The following is a 22,150-nucleotide window of genomic DNA, read 5'->3' as shown; positions in this document are numbered from 1 at the left end:
GATAAAGAATGTTTTATTTTGCTAGCAGACATTTTAGCTTAGAGCTGCTCATCCTGGAAAGCCTCAGAGTGAGAGATTTCTATGAAGCTTTGTAGATAATAGTGATTGTAATAAAAACTGTCCTGATCATAGGATCACAGGACAATTCAGACTGGAAGGGTCACACCTTTTTGTTAAATAGATGTGGAAATCAATCCAGTCCAGGGACAAAAGTACATTCTATTTCTCACAGTGAGACAGGCTGCCTCAGTATCCGGTACCACAGAAAGACAAATAAGAAGAAAAAGGAGTTTTTCAAAGAGCAAACATAACCCTTAATAACTAGAAATGGACTGGGACCAAAATGCCCTGTCCAAATGCCTCTGGGAGTGCAGAGGAAGCAATGCCTGGATGAAAACTGAGAGGCTCGAGCCAACCCCTATTGCTAACATCTGCAGCTATGCATGCTCAGATAATGGTGTGAGTATAATCACATTCATCCTGCAGGGGGTAATCTGAACAGAGGTTGGTAAAGAAAATTGGGTTTTTTTCTCCACATTCTGGCACTGCACTGGGAGGCTGTGTGCATTGCCAGGAATGAGATATCATCATTATGGATTGTTTCTGTTATGGCAGTGCCCACAGTTTGCAGGGCTCTTCCCAAACCCCTCAGCACATTCAGGAAATTCCCCCACAAGGAGAAGTTTGCATGAAGGAGAAACCTCAACAGCAGAGTGGTCACCACGTGCTTGGTAGACCTCCTGGATCTGGCTGCCATTCTCCTTAGAAAAGATTTGATTTCCAACTCCAAGACCATAGCAGGTCCCCAGGTATTTGAGGGAGCAAACAGAAAGATACACTTGTTTAGAACAGAGTAATATTGAGCCTGAGGCAGCACATCCACTGAAGCAAGGCTTTCCATCAACACCAGTGATGCCAGGAGGGAGGGAAGGTGCAGTCCTAGCCAATGTAATCTTCTTTGGGAAGCACATGTTAGCTGTTTTTCCCTTCTCCTGCTTCCTGCTGATTGCTATGGATGAGCAGCTCCTGCACATCCCTGTGCCTGTGCACAGCAGCCACGCACTGGAGAAGGTCTTTCACGCAAGCTTACACAAACCCACCCTGGTTCTTACCAGAGGCAGAGACAGTTTGCAAATCCAAATCCCCCAATTCCATCAGGTTGGCTTTGTCTCCACTCTAACACAATTTGCCTGTGCTTACTAAACTTGGGCATCGGGCTCCAATCCCAGTGCCACATTCAGCTGAGCTGCAGCAACTGCCTCTCTCCACAAAACACAAAGTTTTGTACTGAGCCTCAGGGGGAAGGGGATGAGGCAAAATTATTTTGCCTTCTAGCTGGAACTGGCCAAGGACAGGCAAGTGGGCAGCTGCCAGGAGGGAGGCGATGTTCAGAAGCCTGACTGTGAGCCGCTATTGTTCCTGCCACAAACAGAACAGTAATGTATGCTACAGGCTGCCTGGAGCAGCTCCAGGTGGGCTGTGTTTTCCAGGGAAGGAGGAATCCCTGTCAAATCTGCACCGAGGTGTCTTGCCAACAGCAGAGTAGCTGGTGATTGCAGCGCAGGAAAGCTCAAGTCCGATAAAGAACACTCATAAACTTTTGATTTGAGGTTGTTGGCACGGCCAGGGCTGCAGCATGGGACAGAGATGCTGTGAGAGGCTGTAAAGCAGCAGGAAAACCTCCTTGGTCTTGCAATCCCTGCAGGTTTGAGCGGGGCCAGGAGGACAGTTTCATCATGGAGATCGCCGACATCGCGCCCCTCAGGAAGATGAGGATCCGGACAGACGGGAAGGGGACGCGCCCGCACTGGTTCATGGAAAGGGTAACGCTCTTGGCATCACGGGTCTCTCACAGCCTGCCTGTCCTGGAGCCTCTCAGCCCCTGGCAAAGAGGAGAAAGGCACTGAGGGACTCATTTTCATTAATTTTCTACATTTTTTTTCTGTTTGGTGTCTCACGGTTTTTCTGCCGGTTTTTCCCGGCAGGAATTGAGTCACAAAAGAAGAGAGCAGAGGGGAAAGCTGTGCTTTGGAGCTTTTTTTGTGGTGGAATCATCATGTCTGGAAGTGTTCAAAAGGCTTGTGGGTGTGGCACGTTTGTGGGCTATGGTTTTACAATGATCACTGTGGTGCTGGGTTAATGGGTGGATGTGATCATACTGGACACTTTTCCAACATAAATTATTCTATAGTTTCACCACAAATTCTGCTCACTCTCTTCTGTACGAGCCTTGGTTTGTCACCAGGACTCCTGCAATATTTTCTGGTCCCTGGATTGTGCCCTTGGCCCCTGCAGATCTCTGCCATGTGGGAATCTGAATCCTTTGGAGTGTGGATGTTTGTCTGCCAGACAGAGACACCCTGGGCTAGGTGGGACATTTCCAAATCCATCCATTCCGCTGGATCATCCCATCTTTCTTCTTTCCTTCTCCTCTAGCACATACATTTATTTCTTTTCTTGTCCATACAAATGAGGTGTCTTTTTTATCTTGCATTTTGCATGCAGCATGCAAACTGATGGTACTTTCTCCCTGATGTTCTACCTTGCACAAAAGTACAGTGCTTGCCTTTATCTTTGCTGTCAAACCATCAGCTCCTTGTAAGGATCACCTCTGTCTGGGCAGTCAGAAGTAGTTTGCTTGTTGTGGGTCCCTATAATTGTATTTCTGAGACAGAGGGGGAATGATGTGCTGATTGCAGACCATCAGATGTCATTAATGGAGAAACACATCTCTGCCATTTTCCTTACCATGCTTTTCCTGGAGTCGACATCCTGCTGGGTTTCTATATCTTGACCTTTTCATGAGAACAGTTTAAGACCTAGTAGCTTAACCATGGTCAGAGGGAACACTGCATGATTTTTTAATTGGGTCCTTTTTTCCGTTTTTGACTAATTTACTGCAGTCTTTTTCACATAGATAATGTGTTTCTAAACACTGACCCTACATAGCCACCAGTTTTCAGTGAAGTGATGGACTTCATTGTCAAAAGAATTTCCATGCTGCAGTGCCATTTTTATTTCAATATTTTCACTTCAATATTTTCACTTTTTTTTCTCAGCAGTTGGGGAAGGAGAGGAACTGAAAGAGAAGGAATTAAGGCTGGACATTAGGAATAAATTATTTACTGTGAGGGTGGTGAAATACTGGCACAGGTTGCCCAGGGAGATTGTGCCTGCCCTATCCCTAGAATTGTCCAAGGCCAGGTTGAACAGAGCTTGGAGCACTCTGGGATAGTGGAGGATGTCCCTGCCCATGGCAGAGGGTGGGGCTGGATGAGTTTTAGAGTCCCTTCCAACCCTTAACATTCCATGATTTTATGATGATGCTTCTGCAGCTCCTCAAAGGATTAGGCCTCCAGCATATATCTTTAGAACTTATGCCACAGATGCAGAGTTTTTCTCTCTGTGCCTAAGGAATAACTCAATCTGTTGTCTGATTTGATTCAGATGTCTTGGTCAAACTCCCTTTGTAATTTCTCACATGCTTTCCCCTGAGTTTTATAAATCTTATACATATAAAATGAAATTAAATAAAGCTTATTCATCCAGAGACATTCCAGGTCTTGCAGTCATGAATCAGCAGCAGCACAAAGGCAAGGCATGGATGCATCTTTAGGTGTGCCTCCCCACCTTCCTGTTGCCTTGTCTGTCCAGGCGTTCCAAACCCTCATCCTGCTGGACTTTCCTACCAAAAGCAAAGATTTCCCAGGGAACTGGGCTCAGAGGAGTACGCATCCAGTAGACATACAGCCACCTTCCAGCTCTACAGAAGCCACAGGTGGACCATGCAACAAGAACAGGTCTTGAGACAGACTTAACAGAGGGCTTGTAAAAATGAGGAAGAGCAATTTTTTACGTGGGCAGATAGTGACGGAACAAGGGGCAAGGGCTTTACACTAAAAGAGGAGAGATTTAGGTTAGGCATTAGAAAGAAACTCTTGGCTGTGGGGGTATTGAGGCCCCGGCCCAGGGTGCCCAGAGCAGCTGGGGCTGCCCCTGGATCCCTGGCAGTGCCCAAGGCCAGGCTGGATGGGGCTTGGAGTAACCTGGGACAGTGGAAGGTGTCCTGCCCGTCGCAGGGAGTTGAACTGGAAAGTCCCTAAGGTTGCTTCCAACCCAAACCATCTTTTATAATTATATGATTTTATAAGCTTATGGAAATGATGCCTATAGTTCCTATTTTTTTTTTTTAGATAAACACATCACAGAGGATTTTTTAACTCCAGTGTTACGTAGATAACGGTATTTATTGGTTTTCTTTCCCACCTTCCCTGCAAAGGTAAACACAGCATTTGCATTCCCAGGCAGAGGGTGGCTTACAGAAGCGTTCTGGAAGAGGGGAGGAAGGATTTTTGTTCTCTGATTTGTATTCCAGCCTTAAAAACTTACGTAGCCTGGTGTGACATGAAAACTGATCGGAGCCCATTTCCATTTCTGTCAAAAGTGCATATTAAGACTGCATAATGAAATACTTGTGGGGGTAGTGCTAAACTCTCAGACAGATGGTTCACAGTTAGTGCTAACTAGCACAGTGAAATGAGAAGCTAGATTAAGCCATCAACCCCGTAATTAACCATTTGTTGCTCCATTTATCTACACTATATTCTCAGTTTTCTTGTTCTATTAAACTAACAATAAATGATCTTTTTAATTCTCTTTGGTCTTTTGGTAAACTGTTGCTAGCTATAATTTATACTGCTTTTAGTTTAGCAGATATAGAAATGAATAAATACCAATTAAAATGCATGAATTATCAATGATTCTGTACACAGCCAAAAGATTCAATTTACAAGCAGGCAAGTAGTCATATTTTTTTTTCTGCCTATATAAAATGCACTAAAATTTCATTCAGAATCTCAGCAAAGTAATGAACCTGGTGCTGCAAATTCAAACTTGCTACCACAAGTAACAATATGTTTTAAATGCTAGTACCTAAACCTCTACAGGGAACAAAATTTGATTAGTTGATGTTTTGCAACAAAATTAACATTATTGATCATTACTATGCCCAAACAGGCATCGTGAATGTTCTCCAAAGCTGAGCAATGCTTCCTGATCACACCACTGCTGGAGGGACACAGAGTGGGGATTTTTTCCACTGATGTGATGCTGAATCTCATGTTCTTCCACACCAAGCTGCCATGACACTGCTCTGTGTTTCTGAAAAACCAGGGAACAAAATCATAGAATCACAGAATGGTTTGGGTTGGAGAGGACAATAAAGTTCATCCCATTCCACCCCCTGCCATGTGCAGGGACACCTTCCACTGTCCCAGGCTGCTCCAAGCCCCATCCAGCCTGGCCTGGAACACTCCAGGGATCCAGGGGCAGCCACAGCTGCTCTGGGCACCCTGGGCCAGGGCCTCACCACCATCAGCATTAAAAAAATTTCAATCTAATTAGGAAACTTATCCAAATGCATACTTTGGAAAACTCTTCCTGGGATAGCTGCTTTCTCAGTCCCTGTGATGATTTCACCTGCTGCCCAGTGTCTTAGCTTTGAAGTTGAAAATCTAGAAACGAGTAAGGATGAAAGCTCAGTGAAATAGCAGGAATTATGAGACTGTTGAATTCTGCAGAGTTGCTTCCCTCAGAATTTTAATGTTACTTTGTGCTGTCAAAGCCAGACAGATAAGAAGCTGCCTTAATGAAGCACTAATTGCATTGCATTCAAACGTCACAAATAATCCTGCATGTGGGACTCGGTCTTTATTCAGTCCTTTCTCCTTTGTATAAAGGAGATTAGGAGAATTTGAGAGTTATTATTGAGAATTGAGAATTATATAGCTGAAGCTGACTTTTATTCTTTGCAAAAGAGAGAAGTCTTTTTGTTTTACAGTCAGAAGTTCCTAGGTTTAAGTGAAGAATAATGACATGCAACAGAAGCATGAAATCCTGTGTTTGAGCCTTTGAAGGTGAATTCCAGGAGCTGTGTATTTTGGTGTCAGCAGAGTGGGAGACTCTGTGGAGCATGTTTTACATGGCATCTGGAAAAAGGCTGGGTAGGAGTAAATCAAATAATCGGACATGTCAAACCTTTCCATTGCCAGAGACAGTGGGCAATTAATTTCAAATTGTTGGTTTAATGTTCCTGTCAACTACTGTATTTGCTCAGCTACAAAGCAAATTATCAATGTGTTATTCATACACGCTTCTGCCACTTTCTTTCCATGGCTTATTGGTGTTCTACAGCCCAGTTAAGCTCCTTGCATAATGAGCAAGGAAGTTTGAGCTGAAAAGCACACTGGATGCCCACAGCACATTCTAGGTATCCTAAAAAATAGCTTGGGTGCAGTGCAAAGTAGTGGTCTCATTGCCAAGCAGGAGCTAGTTTTACTGAGAGGAACAGGCAGAAATCAAATATAGTCTCAGCTCAGCTCACTGAGATGACTTGCTTGACCCTCATGATTGAAACCAAAATCCTGCATCATCCTCTGTGTGTGGAACACCCACAAACATCTCCCTGCAGGATGGGATTCATTTTCTGCTATTTTAGTCACTGAAAAAGGCTACATTCAGCTTTCATCCCTTCCAACAAACTGCTCAGGGCCCCTGTGTAGTCACGAGACAGGCAGACCTGAGAGAGGGGGCAATGCCTCAAGAATTCCTTACCTGCCCCCAGTTTAGGTGGGATCTGGGGCTTCCCTGGGGATACCCAGGTCCTACCACACGATGTGCTTGGGCTGGATGACCAACATTTAGTGGGTCCATGCTGGGTAAGTGAGAGGCAATGTACCCACATTGTGACACAGAGGTCAGCCTGCCCCCGCTGCTGCTTCTGTGTCCCTTGCTGTGACCACAGAATCAGAGTTTGGGTTGGAAACTACATTTAAAAATCCTCTCATTCCACCCCCTGCCATGGCAGGGACACCTTAGACTGTCCCAGGTTGCTCCAAGCCCCATCCAGCCTGGCCTGGGACACTCCCAGGGATCCAGGGGCAGCCCCAGCTGCTCTGGGCACCCTGGGCCAGGGCCTGCCCACCCTCCCAGCCAGCAATTCCTAATTGCCAAGAGCCCAAAATCTGTGCCTGCCCTCTGGCAGTGGGAGCCATTGCCTGGCTGCTATCCCTGCAGGCCTTGTCCCCAGTCCCTGGGCAGCTCTGCTGGAGCCCCTGGAGGCCCTGGCAGGGGCTCTGAGGTGTCCCTGGAGCCTTCTCTTGTGCAGCTCAACAGCCCCAGCTGTGCCAGGCTGGCTCCAGAGCAGAGGGGCTCCAGCCCTGGCAGCAGCTCCGTGGCCTCCTCTGCACTGGCTGCAGCAGCTCCAGCTCCTTGTGCTGCTGGAGCCAGGGCTGGGGCAGCTCTGCAGGTGGGCTCTCACCTGAGCCCAGGGGCACAGGGGCAGGATCCCCTCCTCTGCTGGGGGCTCAGCTCAGGACAGAGTTGGATTTCTGGGCTGACATCCCTTGGGCAAAAAGCACTTATAAAATTAATTTCTTTCCCCTGTCTGCTCCTGCCGTATCAGCAGCCCCAAACAGGATACCAGGGCGGGTCTGTGTTTCTGTCTTCACAGTAAGATGCACACAGATGCAATCACACCTCCTGGGTGAGGGGCTGAGGATGGGAAAAGCTGGCATTTTGCTCCAGCAGCTTTAGTAGCCAGACTTTTTTTTCTCAGACAGCATCTGGAGTGCTCAGCATGGGCTGGGTGTCTGTGAGAGGCCTGACCTCTGTGTCTCTGAGTGCTCTCCAGCTGACAACTCTAATCTGCTTCTATCCCCACTGCTTCCCTGACAATTCCCTGCAAGATCTGCTCAGGACATTTTGCTATAACAGTGTCACTGTCATTCCCAAGCAGGGCAGGGGTATTGCTGGCTGAACCTCTGCCAGCATGGAGTTTATGCCCTGTGGTGGGGGGAAAATAGACCACAGATTTTCATAACTACGGAAAATAGATTTTCAGTCAATCTGACATTGCTCACAGTTCATTTTTTCAAAGAAAACTTTCTGGGTTGGACTCCTAAGAGGATGCAGGCATCATTCACACATCCTTGAGAGAGGACACTTGTGTGCCCCAGCAGAAAGGCCACCAGCTGGGCTGGGGGAGACCTGATTTCTGCTTGGTTCAAAGCAAGGGTCTGATTCAATCTCTCTTGACTCACAGAACAGTTTTTTTGACCACAAAGTAATAGTGTCACTGGCTATGAATAAGCAGCTTTTTAGAAAAGTGGGACATCTTCTACAGCCAAAAATGTCCTGTGCCCCTGGGACAGGGGGTGAAGGTGCTGTGTTACAGATCCCTCTTTAGCATCAGGCAGACTGAAAACCCCAGATGAGTGTCCTACCCACAGAACCATTCAATGCACAAACAGCATGGCTTGCTGATCATCTTCAGTGTAGCTACTGCCCTCTTTAAAACAACTTTTTTATAACCTGGAGCAGTAGTCTTCTTTTGAATTGCTGAAGACTCTAGCAAGGCTTGGTTGGGGTCAATAGAAGGCCATGGACTGGGACACCTGGAGTTTGAAGACAGAATCTGAGCACATTTTATCTCAAGATAAGTTTTACTGATGTTTTTTTCCTTAGGCTGATATATGAGACACAGTGGAAGGGCACTGAGGTGGTCACGGGGCTACAGGAAGCACGTGGCACACTAGGGAAGCTGAGGAAAATGGAGTTTTTAAGCCATGACGAGAAAAGGCTTCCCCCCACGACAAGGGGGAATCTAGTCACAGTCTTCTGCTGCCTGAAAGGAGATTTCAGAAACCACTGATCCACACTCTCCTCAGAGGTGGACAGCAAAAAGTCATGAGGCAATGGACATGAGCTGCACTGAGGAAAACCCTGGCCAGATACAAAGAATAAAATCTTCCCAATAAGAGTGGTGCACCCTGGATGAGGACTGAGAGTGCCTGGGGAATCTGCACCCTTGGAGATTTTCACAGCTCAGCTGGACAGGGCTTTGCACAGCATGCAGCCACGCTTGGAGCAGGGGTGGAGCTGTGCACCTCCAGGCATCCTTTTAATGTGACATCTCCCACCACTCCTGGTTCACTCCTCCCTAACGCTGTCCCACACTTCCCTGGCACTTCTGGGTTCACGTTTCCATGGCCTTTGCAGAGGCAGTGTTTTCTGATGCTCTGCTACACACAGGTACAGCCTCTGTTGCTGTTAGACGGTGACACAAATGGCAATTTACACCACGGTCCCCTGCCTTTTCTTCAGCTCCCCCAGTTTAGTTAGAGCTTACTGCTAGGTTTTTGATCCAGGCAGGTGTAATGCTTTCCTCCCACTTGACTGATGCTCCACTGAGCCCACACACAACAAGAGACATAAAGGTGGGTATTTTATTAGGCATTTGTTGGAATAACTTGTTGAGCTGCTCTGAATTCATTCCCATTCTGTTCTTATCACCACAGCATCTGAGCTGCTTCCACGACACGTTAGATAGTGTGACTAATATCTGTTGCATACTGTTTGTTCTGTCACCTTTTCCCAGAGGGAGAAGTGTGTGAAATATTAAGTTTTTGCTGGCCTAATTTTATCTTGTGCCTTGTTTTAACTTGTTTGGGCTTGCGTCTCTCTACAATGAATTCTGCTTGTTCATGCAAGGGAGACAGGCAAAAGAAAGATGCTGAGTGTTTCAAGGAGAGGTAGTGAAGTTTTTAATAACTCTGTTCCTTCTTTGGAGTGAATTCCATGCTGGCTCACAGGAGAGGTCTGACCTCTTAGAGATGGGCTTTGTCCATTTGGTCAGAGGTCCAAATTTCTCCCTTTGCTTTGCCACATGGTTGAAAAAGCATTACAATACTGTGAAGATCATTTCTCAGGACAAACCAACACAGCAAATGTCGTCCATATTAGAGAGCTCCATTTATCCCAGAAGTGTGGGCTTTGGAGCTATGGCCAAGCTCTTCCCATGTCCTACCACATCATGCACTTTATGAGTTTAACATTTGCCCTCATTCAAATGATACGTTTTTTCCCCCCCATTTTGACTCTTCACAGATCACCCTGAAGAACCTTACTAACCAAGAAGTGGCCACATTTACCTATGGGGATTGGCTGTCCAAGCTGAAAAATGCCACAGGAAGCCTGGAGTGCGAGATGCCAGCTGTCATAAACGACGAGCAGATGATGGAGGACACCACATACACTCTTCAGGTTAAAACCAGTGACATTGGAGGTTGGTCCTTGCTGGGTATTTTATTAATTTTCTACTGTGAAGTTTGTTTTTGAACAATGAAAAAAAAACTCCATCTGCTTCATTTGAAATTACATTTGAAAAAACATAGTTTAGCCGGAATACAACCATTTTGGCTGGCTGTTCACTGGGGCAGTGTCTAAGAGACTCATTCTCATCTGAGCTCTGGGAATAACATATTTAGACACAAGGCCCAGGTCTGACTGCTCTTTGATTCTTCTGAAGACACTCTAACAGAAACTATTACCAGACCAAGCTGCAGAGGTCAGCTGCCACATTTTTCTTTTTTGGTCAGGTCCATAAATGTAGGGTCAGAGCTGGTGTGCATCAGGTTTTCAGTCAGCACTGTCTGCCTGGCCTAAAGCAGGCAGCAATAATTCACCCACCTTTCCAAAGTGTTTTGAGACCATTTATGTCAGGCTGTGAAAAAAAAAACATTCCTAAATGCACACCAGATAGAAGAGATGGAACAGAATATACAGAAAGAGCTTCCAGAGCCAAGAAATGGGGTTTCAATGTAATTTCCTGGGATCACTGCCTCTTTTCATGGGAAATTTTGTCAGGCTGCTGGATGAAATCTGCTGCCACATACAAACTGAATAGTGCCAAGATGGGGCAAGCCAGACATTGTCTTGTTTCAAAGGTGTCTTCCTCAAGTGAGATTCTGTCACACCAGTGCACATAACCAACTGCTGACCTCTAAAGGTCTTTTCTTTATCCCTTTGTTGCTTCTTTTTTTTATTTTTTTCCTTCCCCCTGGTTTTATCAGCAGTAATTTATGCAGCTTCTAAAGTTTGATCCAAGAATATCAAAATTTCTCTGGCAGAGCATCTTCGTGCCACCTCACCACTTCTTATCTATCTTCTCTGCCGGTTGCTTGTCTGAAAAACGTGTAGTGAAATACAAAAAACAAAAGAGAGAGAGAGAGAGAGAAAGGAAGATTTGTTTGTGTATCTCGGCATCCATCTAATATAATGGTAGATCTTTCTGTGACCTTTTTTGTGAAAACCAGCCCTCACTCACAAAGGTGATGGAAATAGAAGTGAGGAGAGAACAGAAAATGACAGCAGCAGCAGACAGATCTGCCCTTCCCATTGAATGAAGGATGACAGGTATTAATGAAGAAACATTTTATTTCATTATGAACAGCGACAACCAGTAGGAAAGAGCAGATTACAGAGAGGTTTCAGAGAGTCTGTTTGTGATTAGATCACACAGCTCACTGACACAATGCTGAACTTCATCCAGCTTATCTAAAGCAGGTGCAAGTCATGAACCATCTCCCCCTTTTGATCATTATGTATTCCACAATTACTCCTGGTTGGACCAATTCAGGAAGAAAGACATTTTATCCTTGGTGATGTTTAAACATGTTATATCATCTCCTGCCACGCTGGCATTGTTGAGGAGCAGCAATTCTGCACAAGGGCTGGAATCAAATGTGCTTATTTCTAGCTATAAAGTTTTTCTTTGCAGTGGATTTCAACTTTCCAGCTCATAAGAGTCACTGAAAATGGAAAAAAAAAAAAAAAAACAACAAAAAACCAACAGGCAAAATAATTTCACCTATTTGCCACTCTCTGAAAAATTGTATTTCTGGTTTTAGTTCCTCCTAGTCTAGACTGTCTCTGGTCAATTCTTCTGGGAGAGAAGTCTTCATCAGTGGTCTGGGGTCTCTCTCCTGAGGGTTTCTGACTTCTGAGTTTTTCTTCATCAGATTCAGGCAGAGATTTCATTGTTAAATTAGGTTAGATGGCTAAAGTTAGGGAAAATTAATCCCACAAAGAAGATTCTGGAGCAAACTAGAAAGCATAAGCTATTTCCTCTCCACCACACAAACATGCTTAACAACAGCATTGTTTTACATTTTCCTCAAGGAAACCTTTAAGTTACATTTTGTCTTTCACAAAGTCACTCTGCTCCAGTGAAAATTTAACCTACAGAGTTTGCAGCAGGGAACAGCTCTGCTCCTGAAAGGCTCAAATCACCTTTTTTCTACCACCAGCAGTACCTCAGATGACTCTCAGGCTGCACATAGATAAGAGGAGGTTGTTAGAGCACACACCTACCAAGGCAGATGGGTAATCTTTGGTTAAAACCAAGGTCTTGATCTCAGATGTAAAGCACAATCTGATTTTCTTCAAGGCAGGACCCACAGACATAGATGCAATAGGGGCAGACCACCTGATGGCTCTTTCTGAGGCACAAAAATGTCCTTTGGCTGGTTAATTTTTACTTTCTCTATGCAGGCATTGTATATATGCTAATGCAATAAAGATGGAGAGTGAATAAATACTGCTTTCTCATTTTCCAAGCATTAATGCAACAGAAGGTTCTTATCTCTGCTGTTATAAGATTAATTAGGATGTTGTCAACTCAGTTCCAACCTACAAATTAAATAATTTAGGACAGTTGGTGTCAGCTGATAGTGCCTTATATAAGTTTTTTTCATGTAAAAAGAAAGACATTCTTTGGCCACAGAAGGCTGTGACTCAAGCCCAGAGTTTGTTTAAAAATGAAGCATCTGCTCATATAATCATAAGGAATCGTATAATCATAAAGATTTCTGTTTAGAGGGTCCTCTAGAGGTTATTTCACCCATTTTCCTGCTCAAAGGAGTGTTGCTAGCTAAGACTGCCCAGCCAAACACTGGACAACTCCAGGAACAGTGATGATGCCACCACCTCCTCAGGCATCTGCACCCAGACCTGCACCATATTCCTGAGTTTCTCCCTCATTCCCAGCCTGAGCCTCCCCAGCAACCTCTGTGGCTTTGGTTTTTTGGGGAATGATGTGACGCAGTGCATGGCCCTGGCATCATGACCCCTGTGCCTGCAATGGGGCCCTTGTGCTCTGCCCCAGCTCCCCTCAGGGCTTCTCCTCTCATCGGTGTGTCCCAGCTCTTGTTCCTCTTAGTATCCACCCTCCAAGCTCTTCTCAGTGTCTTGACACAACCCAGGAATTCAAACTCAGTGCTTTGAATTGCACTGAGCTCTGGAAACCTCCTGCTAGCTCGGATCCAATCAGAACATGAAGGGTACTGCTGCAAACTTTGGGACATCTTCAGCTTCCCAGCATGTGCAAGGTTCATTCCAACCCACACAGAGGAGTTTGCATTTCTCCTTGCTGGATTCCATGGGATTTCTTCTTTCCCACCCCTCAAGTTTCTCAAGGTCCATCTGGGCTGGAATTCTGGCCTTCAACATGTCACTCACTCACACAAATCCACCCTTGGCTGGAAACCCGCTGAGGAAACACTCTGCCACTGTTTAGGGTGTTGATGATGATGTCCAGCTCAGTTCTGCAGACCCCAGAATCAATCCATGAGCTATTGCACTCATCACCAGTTAGGGCTGGTGCAACCACAGTACCTCCATCTCTTCATTTGTCAGGTTTTTTACAGTTCCTAAATGTGCCTGGCAGTTTCCTGGAACTGGCAGCAACAACAACAACAACAAAATATCAGTGACCCAAATAAGTGAAATGTACATTGATTTAACGTTTCTGTTTTTTACTTTCCCATCTCCTGCTAATTGCTTGTGAGGGAAATGTCACAGCATGAGACCTTCATAAGCTTCTTCCTGCAGGGACGGTTTTGCTAGGAAACAGTTGGTTCTGTGCCTTTTGAGACCTGGCATTAATTAGGAGCCTGCTCCTTGCAAGGAAAGGGACTTCAGTTTGCTTTGTTCCTCACCTCAGCAAGCTTTGGGGTCATAAAAAGTACTGCCAGATGAACTGCCTGGATCCCTGATGCTTTCTCCTCCTACTTAAACCCTTCCCAGGGAACTATTGAAAATTAGCCCCAATTTAACATGGGCAGCTTCTCGCATGGACACATGCTGCTTTGCCTTTCCTCTATAGGACTCTTTTTCTCCTCTTTTTCTTCTAGCAATTTTTTTCTCCCCAGTCCTTCCATAAGAACAGTCATGATTTCTTCCTAACTTCTGTATTCAATAATCATGTGGAAGTGGGACCTTTCTCCAGAAGTTTACAGTCCCCCTAACTCTGTCTCTGCATTGTGTTTGAATGGACCTGTGGGAAACACTGCCTATGTGGCTCAAAGTGGATTTGTGATACTCTTGTGCAAGAAAGGGCCTGGCAGGAGGTTAGACTTTCAAAGCTGGGCTATCCAAACGAGGGCAGCAGATGCTGAGTTTCTTTGTAAGGCAGATTTGAGCTTGATGATCTGGTTTTCCACAATGGTTTTGACACAGCAATGGCTGTCTGCCCATGTGTAATCCTATTTCTCTCCGTGAATCTGCTTTTATATTACAGTGTCAAAATTAAAATGCAATCGTTTTGGTGGAACTATAAATAGTGCCAGGTGAAAATGTAACACTTGCAGCTAAAATGTAAGGTCACTGCAGGTGGTTTGGTCTGGAACTTCCCAAAGTCCGGAAAACAGCATGGCTGTTTTCTTTGACAAAATACGGACAGGAGAGGACAAATGACACTCAATATCAAGTAATAAAGATCATCTTGGAAATTTTTTAATTTCCTAGCATATACACAAGAAGAAGGTGGAAGGTGGTAGGGCAAACTGTTTCATGAGAAACTGGGACTTTTTCCATTGATTGCTGCATGGTCAATACTTTGAGAAAGAGCAATATGGAAGGAAGATCTGTTGGGTGTTGAGAGAAGTGGGCCATGAGATGCCACATTGGCTTGGTTGATGATCTGTACATAGCTCTGAAATCCCTGTACCATCAAACACAGCAAGAGCAGGAGGAGACAGACCCCAGCTGAAGGATCCTGAGTACCATAATTGCTTGGAGAAGGTTGTGGGACTGCAGGAGGGAACGACTGAATGCTGAAAAGGAATACTGCTTCTGTGGGAAGCCCAGGACACCACTTTGTGGCTACAAAAGTTAGAAAGTATGTTCTTTAACACTCCTCAGTAGATTGGTGGATTCTGCTGGATAAGTCACTTTACTTCCCCAGCTACTTTATAATAATGTGAGTTACTACCCTGACATCCCCTGCAGAGTGCTGTGACGGGCACTCCTCCATCAGGAACAGAAATTTCTGCTTCCCACTGCACTGCCACCACAACAGTCACAGCACCTCAAGAGCCAGGGCAAAGCATCCAGCTGTATTTGTGGGATGGACTGGAAGAGCTGATTGTCCTCCCTGCACAAATCCTGCACAAATCCACTGAAATGTCTTGGCGGTGCCCAGAGAAACATGAGCACCCCTGCAGCCTCTTCCAGCCTGCCTTTGCTGCCTCTCCATGCAGCTGGGGGCTGGGTCAGCCCAGGGTGGCGGGGAAACCCATGGCATTTTTCTCTGCTCTCTCCTTCCAGGAGCAGGCACCGACGCCAACGTGTCCTTGATCCTCTTTGGGGAGTATGGAGACAGTGGCACCCTGCCTCTGAAGGAGTCCAACAAGTCCAACAAGTTTGAGAGGAACCAGATGGATGAATTCAGCTTCTCTGAAATGCTGAGCCTGGGAGACCTCTGCAAAGTGAGGATCTGGCATGACAACAAAGGTCAGGGCAGCGATGGGGCGGTGGGAGAGCTCGGGATGTTGTCACTTGAGGGAACACACAGACACAGGGCAGGCTGAAGGCAGAGTCCCCAGCTCTGCTTCAGGCTGGGAAAATTACCTGGGTAATTTTACCCAGATATTGATTTTTAATTTTAATTTTTACCAGGATTTTACCCAGATCCAGGGAGTTGGTGTCCCAGCTCCCCTGTCTGGACACACCCCTTCAGGGTGCCCCTCTCCCTGGCTGCTGCTGCAGCAGGTCCCCAGCTTCACTCTGAGCTTACAGCCACCTCTGCAGCACTGGGGATGCCTCCCCCAGAGCACAGCCACCCAGCCTGCTGTCCCAGCACACTGAGTCCACCCTCACCTCTCACACAGGGCCAGCATGGTGCTCCCAGAGCACTTTAATGTTCTCAGCCTGACACTGACCTGTGGGAAAATGCAGCCTGGCATAACACAGCGAGCCTCAGAAGAAAGAAATGAAGATCTGTATCTGGCTTTATTAAGATCATTGCATCAGCCAGCGAGCATGCAGTGTGCTGCTCAGAGAGGTTCTGACACTTCCCTGCTGCTGGACACCCTGACTGGTGTCACAAACTGCAGAGCAGAGCTCAGCAGGACTGTCATAGTCATTTGTGTTGTCATTCAGGCACCGAATGGCATCTTGTAACAAATGCATCACTAGCACTGCTGTGGTGACATCCCATCCCGTCCCATCTTCATGCAAAAGAGATTATACTGCATTAGCAATGGCTTGCTCACTGGTGGCCAGCCCTTGCTGCAGCCCAAAGGTGAAGCTCCATAGCTCACACAGGCTCACACCTGAGCCACTCTTAACAATGCTGTTTGGCAGCAATATTTATCACAGTCTGGGGAGAAATGGCAAAGGGACCACTTGGTCATTACCTGGTTGTACTGAGGCAGCTGGTTTATGGCTGGGATGGGTTTCATGCCAGTATTGATGTGACCTGGCCACCTTCCTCTCAACTACTCCAAGTTGTGGCAGATAATGAAGGCTGCATGTCATGCTCTAGTAATAAAAGATGCTATCTCTGGATTAGACTTTCCCATTGGAAAGTCTTTGAGAGGGAGAAAAAACACATCTAATGGTAGCCTCTGTCCGCAGTGAAATATGGGAGATACATCCACCTGACATGATTGTTTACTCCCAGACACTGCAAGCTCTGAGCTCATATTTATCACTCCCATAACACAGCACAATTTAGTTGATTAAACTCCATAATATCATGTTATATAGCTGGTGCTGAATGCAGTAAGGGAGCTGCTTTCACCTGATTACTTTGCCAAAACACTAATTCCTTAGATCTGCAGTTTAGATGTAGATATGGAAAGGGCTATTGAATGAGAGTTTTAGCTTAATAAAAAGGCTTTTTGGCTGTTCCAAGACATCCTCTGATAGCACCAAGACATCAACATGGACTTGCAGATTTGCTTTCAAACCTATTACCAGCTGAAATGTGTGCTAAAAGAACATTTTCCCAAGTGGCATCATGGCTCCCTGGTGACTGGCTGTGCTAACAGGATGAAATAAACTCACCAAGCAGAGCTGATCCTTAGGGCTCAGGCACATGGACTGACTGGGATGCAGGAAGGTGGGAGCTGGATCAGATCAAGGGTCTGAGCAGCTCTTTCCAGCAGCAGCATCCCTGGCTGCCTGAGGAAGGGGACAGGCTGAACATGTAATCCTTTCACAATCCTCTTCATTTTGCATGATGAATAGCTCAGGGCATTTCCTGAAGTGGATATCATTCTTGTCCATTAAATAATTTCCAGTGAATTTCTCATTCAAGGTCTTGCCGAGGCCCTCCAGGAGACACTGGCACCCACACAGCCTGGGCAGTGAGTCCCACGAGTCTGCTGCCTGCTGCATGACGAGCAAATCCTGTTAATCCAGGAGGGTTTTGTTGCCTTTTCCTTCTTGCACAAGTGATCACAGTTCACCTTCTCAGTGCCACTGATCATGCTGCTGACACAAGTTGGTAATTGCTGGCTGTGTGCAGCTGCTTGGTGGCAAAGGGTGGTAACAGAGTTTAGCCTTAGGCTAAGCAGTAAATAGGCTCAATTAGTTTAAATTTGCTCTGGGCTAAGAACTTGTACCCAGATAACCACCACAAGTCAGCTAAAATACTAAGCTGGGTGTCTAGAACCTAAAATATGTATATAAATACACATGGCAGCCTCATATTCTCTTTCCTTATTTCCTCATAACACTGGTTTCCACTTATAAATACTAGTCCTTACCAGACCTGTCTGACAGCAAGGTTAATTTAAGCCTTGGATAAACACCATGCTCAGGTTTTGTTCAGCAAAAATGTTCTTGCTTTTCCCCACAGAAAGAAGGAAAACTGTTGTTTAAATCATAACATATGTTGTCTACATTGTTCTTGCATTAGTCATGTGAAAAGCATCTCCTATCTAAAACTTCACACAATTCAGCATGACAGTTTGTTGGGTGGGTAGAGTATTTATTACTGCTGAGATCCAGGATACAGCTATCCTTTGAATATATGCCTGCTCCCTATATATAATTTATATAAATTGGCTGTGGCACTGCCTAGAAATTCCTGGCTCTATTTCTTTTAAATGAGTAGTAGGGTCAGGGGTCAAGTATGTTTTTTGTCAGATGTGTGAGGGACTTTGGGTATTAACTAAAAATGTGTTTGTATTTACCGCTACTCTGAGGCTTCAGATGTTGATCATTCTTTCTTTACCTCTTTTCTGGCTTTTTTGGACTAAATGGCTCTCTACCAATGGCCTGTGGAAGGCTTGGCCTCACACTGGCCCACCCCATTGCTTCTCGCGTCCTGAATACGTGGAGCATGCTTGGTGGTCTTTTCCTGATCTTCAAAATTATCAGTCTCAATCAGAGAATCACAGAATCACAGAATCACAGGATCACAGAATGGTTTGGGATGGAAGAGACCTTAAAGATCATCTCATTCCACCCCCCCTGCCATGGGCAGGGACACCTTCCACTGTCCCAGGCTGCTCCAAGCCCCATCCAGCCTGGCCTTGGGCACTCCCAGGGATCCAGGGGCAGCCACAGCTGCTCTGGGCACCCTGGGCCAGGGCCTGCCCACCCTCCCAGCCAGCAATTCCTAATTGCCAAGAGCCCAAAATCTGTGCCTGCCCTCTGGCAGTGGGAGCCATTGCCTGGCTGCTGTCCCTGCAGGCCTTGTCCCCAGTCCCTGGGCAGCTCTGCTGGAGTCCCTGGAGGCCCTGGCAGGGGCTCTGAGGTGTCCCTGGAGCCTTCTCTTGTGCAGCTCAACAGCCCCAGCTGTGCCAGGCTGGCTCCAGAGCAGAGGGGCTCCAGCCCTGGCAGCAGCTCCGTGGCCTCCTCTGCACTGGCTGCAGCAGCTCCAGCTCCTTGTGCTGATATTTGGGGCCAATTGACAACACCGCATGAGGTGCCCCATCAAGGTTAGTTAGGGGAAATGCTAACCATCAAAAGTCTTCCTTTTCCTTGCCATATCAAGATGCCAACTGCCCGCCTGTATTTCAGGATAAAATACATTTAAATGCCTTGCCCATTGTGTTCACTGTGCCATGCACCACAGCTCAGCTTCTCCCTTGGTGCAGCCTTGCTGCAGTGGCTTTGCTCCCAGTTCTCATCTTTTGTTTATCCTTTCACTGAAATTTGACTGCAGTGGGGTGTTCAGAGTTGAAGAGACAGTAATTGCCATGGCAAGCCTATCAGGAGGTCTTTAAATTGCAAACACCATGTTTTCATCCTCTGGAAAAGCACGCCTGTTTTATGGTCCCACTTTAATGCTTTTAAATGCCATTTTCCCCACAAAAACTGCTGAGTGACATCTCTGTATGAGACATAAAGGAGGAATGAAGCCCCCATCTAATTTCTCTAACTTCAGTAAAAATGATTAGGGAGGAAGTTGTTGCTCATTTGAAAACAGGCAGTTTAAAGACTTCACAACTGCAATTTCAAGGAACTTGTTCCTGATTTTTTTAGATGTTTAGAGCTCACCAGTGAGATTCTGGTAACAACAAAGTGATATGAATGAAATTTAGTTTTAATTTTGCTCCATGTCTTTTTATCTTGCCCCTGTTTACCTTGAGATACTGATGTTCAATCTAATATATTTAGACTCCCTGAGCAAATTTAATCACTTCCAGACTCCCCATCTCCTGATCTCAGATAGGCACTATGTATTTTCTCATATCTCAGTTCATTTACTTCTACATTTATGCAAGATCAGTATCTGTATGTCTGTAGAAATGCTGTCTTTCTAAATGTAGGCCTCAAATTTTTTTAATTTTTTTTTTTTTAGTCTGCTATATGGACTAAATCACCACTCTGGAAGAATGACTGAAAGTTTCTCAGTATCTCAGTAACAGAACTATTTACCTAGAAAAAGGCTGGTTTCCCTCCTTTTTTATGTGTTTTTGTGTGTGTGTTTGTTTGTTTGTTTGTTTGTTTTTGGCTGTTTTGGATGCCTTTTTCTCCATGGAACAAGGAAGTATGGGAAATCTGGACTTAGCTCCCTCATCTGCCTGAGTAGATTTGAACCCAGGTGATAAGCAGTCTGTCTAAAGTAATTAATTTCAGATTCTTGATTATCTCTGTTGCCATCAACCAAGGAGAGCCAGGAAGAGTCTAATTATGGATAAACCAGACTTTTCTGTGTTGTGGGAGCAAAGACAACAATAAATACCAAGGTTATGGAGCCAAACTTCTTGTTTGCCTTAACAGGGCCTTTCTCTCAATTCACCAACTGCTCTGACATTGTCCAGCAGTTTTAAATAGCCCAGCTGCCCCAGTGACTCCTTTTGGGTGGCTCTTCCAAAGACAAAGTATCTTATTCCCTTTTTGAGTTGGACTCAAGTCAAAACAGTTTATATACCCTTGGTTTTCCTTTCCTTTCTTTGAAGGAATTACCTTTTCCAGGAGCAGTGTCTTGACTCAGATGTTAAATTGCCCAGGCCTTGAACTCACAGCACACAGCCATTCCAGAGGTCTGGTTCTGCAATTCATCGACATGATTCCAAGCCTTTGGGGCACTTGTAGGCCATAAATTATTTTTTTAAAAAACCTAAAGAACTGTCTTTTTTTAGCCCTTTGTAAGGATTTACTCAGCTGTCAGGCCCGAGAAGGGCTTTTCTAAGCCCTCCCTCCTAGCTCTGGACTGTTGCCTCATAAACTCTGCTGATCCTCAGGGCAGATTTGTTGAAGAGTTTCTGCTTTAAACAAAAAGTGAGAGGACGAGAAATAGATGTGTAAAACTGCCCAAGGAGAGGAGAGTCCATCACACTCTCAGTTTTGCTGGTGGCTCAGTACAGAGGAGGACAATGCCAACTCCTGCACATCTTTTGCGTGCATGGAACAACTCTACAACTCAGACTGGGCTCAAGTGGGCGTGCAATCTGCAGACTTGCAGCATGTGCCATGGCTGATTAGTCCTTCAAATTGTCCAAATTTGGCCTCAGCACCTTGGGAGATCCCAGCACTGACCCACAGAGCCCCCTCTCATATCCCCTGCACCTTCCTCTCTTTTCAAGGCCAGGTGTTTCACCCAAAGGTGTTGTCACAAAGATAAGGATTTCACCCTGTGAGGATTATGAGGCCCTGGCACAGAGGAACTGTGGCTGCCTCACCCCTGGAAATGTCAAAAGCCAGGCTGGGCCTGGAGCAGCCTTAGATGGTGGAAGGTGTCTCTGCCCATAGCAGGGGTGGAATGGGACGAGTTTTAATCTCCCATCCATCCCAAACCATGCCATGTTGCTGTGAAAGCTGTGCTACAGGTGTTACAGCTTAACCAAGAGATATTGCCAAGGTATCACAGTCCAAAAGTGACATGAAGCAGAAAAACCATGTAAGGAATTCAAATTGCAGACCCACAGAGAACACAAAGACTTTGGTGTTGACCTTGTGCATTCATTCCTTTCCAATCTCGTGAATTGCAGAACCTTTCAGAAGGAGCCCAAAAGGACAGATGTAGGCTTAGAATTATCATTTCCGTAAAAGCTTCTCTTTTCTACATGCCTCTTTTGCTCCTCTTGGGGACAAATTATCCTGCATCCCTTTTAAAAGCTTTTGCTTCAAGTATCCCTCTATAAAATACAAAATTTCCTTCAATCACAAGAACATAATCTGAGAAATTGTTCCATCTCCAGTCTGAGTTGTTAAGTGTTTTTGCACAGGAGTAGTTCATCTGTAAGATGAGAGGGCTGGAGGAGTGAGGTGTGTCTGAGGGTAATTTATGGGTGGTTTTGACCTGAGTCAAATCCTGAGCTCTGAACAAGCTGCAGAGACAACAGAGGAGAGGGGGCGCAGGGCACCTACTTTCTAAAACTATCCCAAGTGTTAATCTTCTGCTTTCTCAAAGACTGTGAGAGGTTTTTTTGCATTGCCTGTCTGCCCTGATGAGAAATGTTGTGGTGTGAACCAACATGAGCCTAAAGGAAGGATATACAAAATGGATCTATTTTTATTCTGCCACTGGCTTGCTGAATGACCTTGCGTAAATCGCATCCCTGTACCTCGT

At 45.6% G+C, this 22,150-nt stretch overlaps 1 protein-coding gene across 1 annotated transcript in view; it reads left to right on the top strand.

Annotated features, from left to right (window-relative positions):
* Positions 1–22,150, top strand: part of LOXHD1 (lipoxygenase homology PLAT domains 1) — an 85,058-nt gene that overhangs the window by 51,166 nt on the left and 11,742 nt on the right. Inside the window, exons 21-23 of the mRNA XM_071425814.1 lie at positions 1,706–1,823; positions 9,946–10,123; positions 15,445–15,630. Of these exons, the coding sequence (XP_071281915.1) occupies positions 1,706–1,823; positions 9,946–10,123; positions 15,445–15,630 (482 nt within the window). The remainder of the gene's footprint in view (positions 1–1,705; positions 1,824–9,945; positions 10,124–15,444; positions 15,631–22,150) is intronic.

The sequence above is a fragment of the Agelaius tricolor genome, unplaced genomic scaffold (assembly GCF_023055355.1).
Source record: "Agelaius tricolor isolate 1412-34295 unplaced genomic scaffold, bAgeTri1.0.p SCAF_4, whole genome shotgun sequence".
Lineage (NCBI taxonomy): Eukaryota > Metazoa > Chordata > Aves > Passeriformes > Icteridae > Agelaius > Agelaius tricolor.
This window is presented reverse-complemented; position numbering and strand designations above follow the sequence as displayed.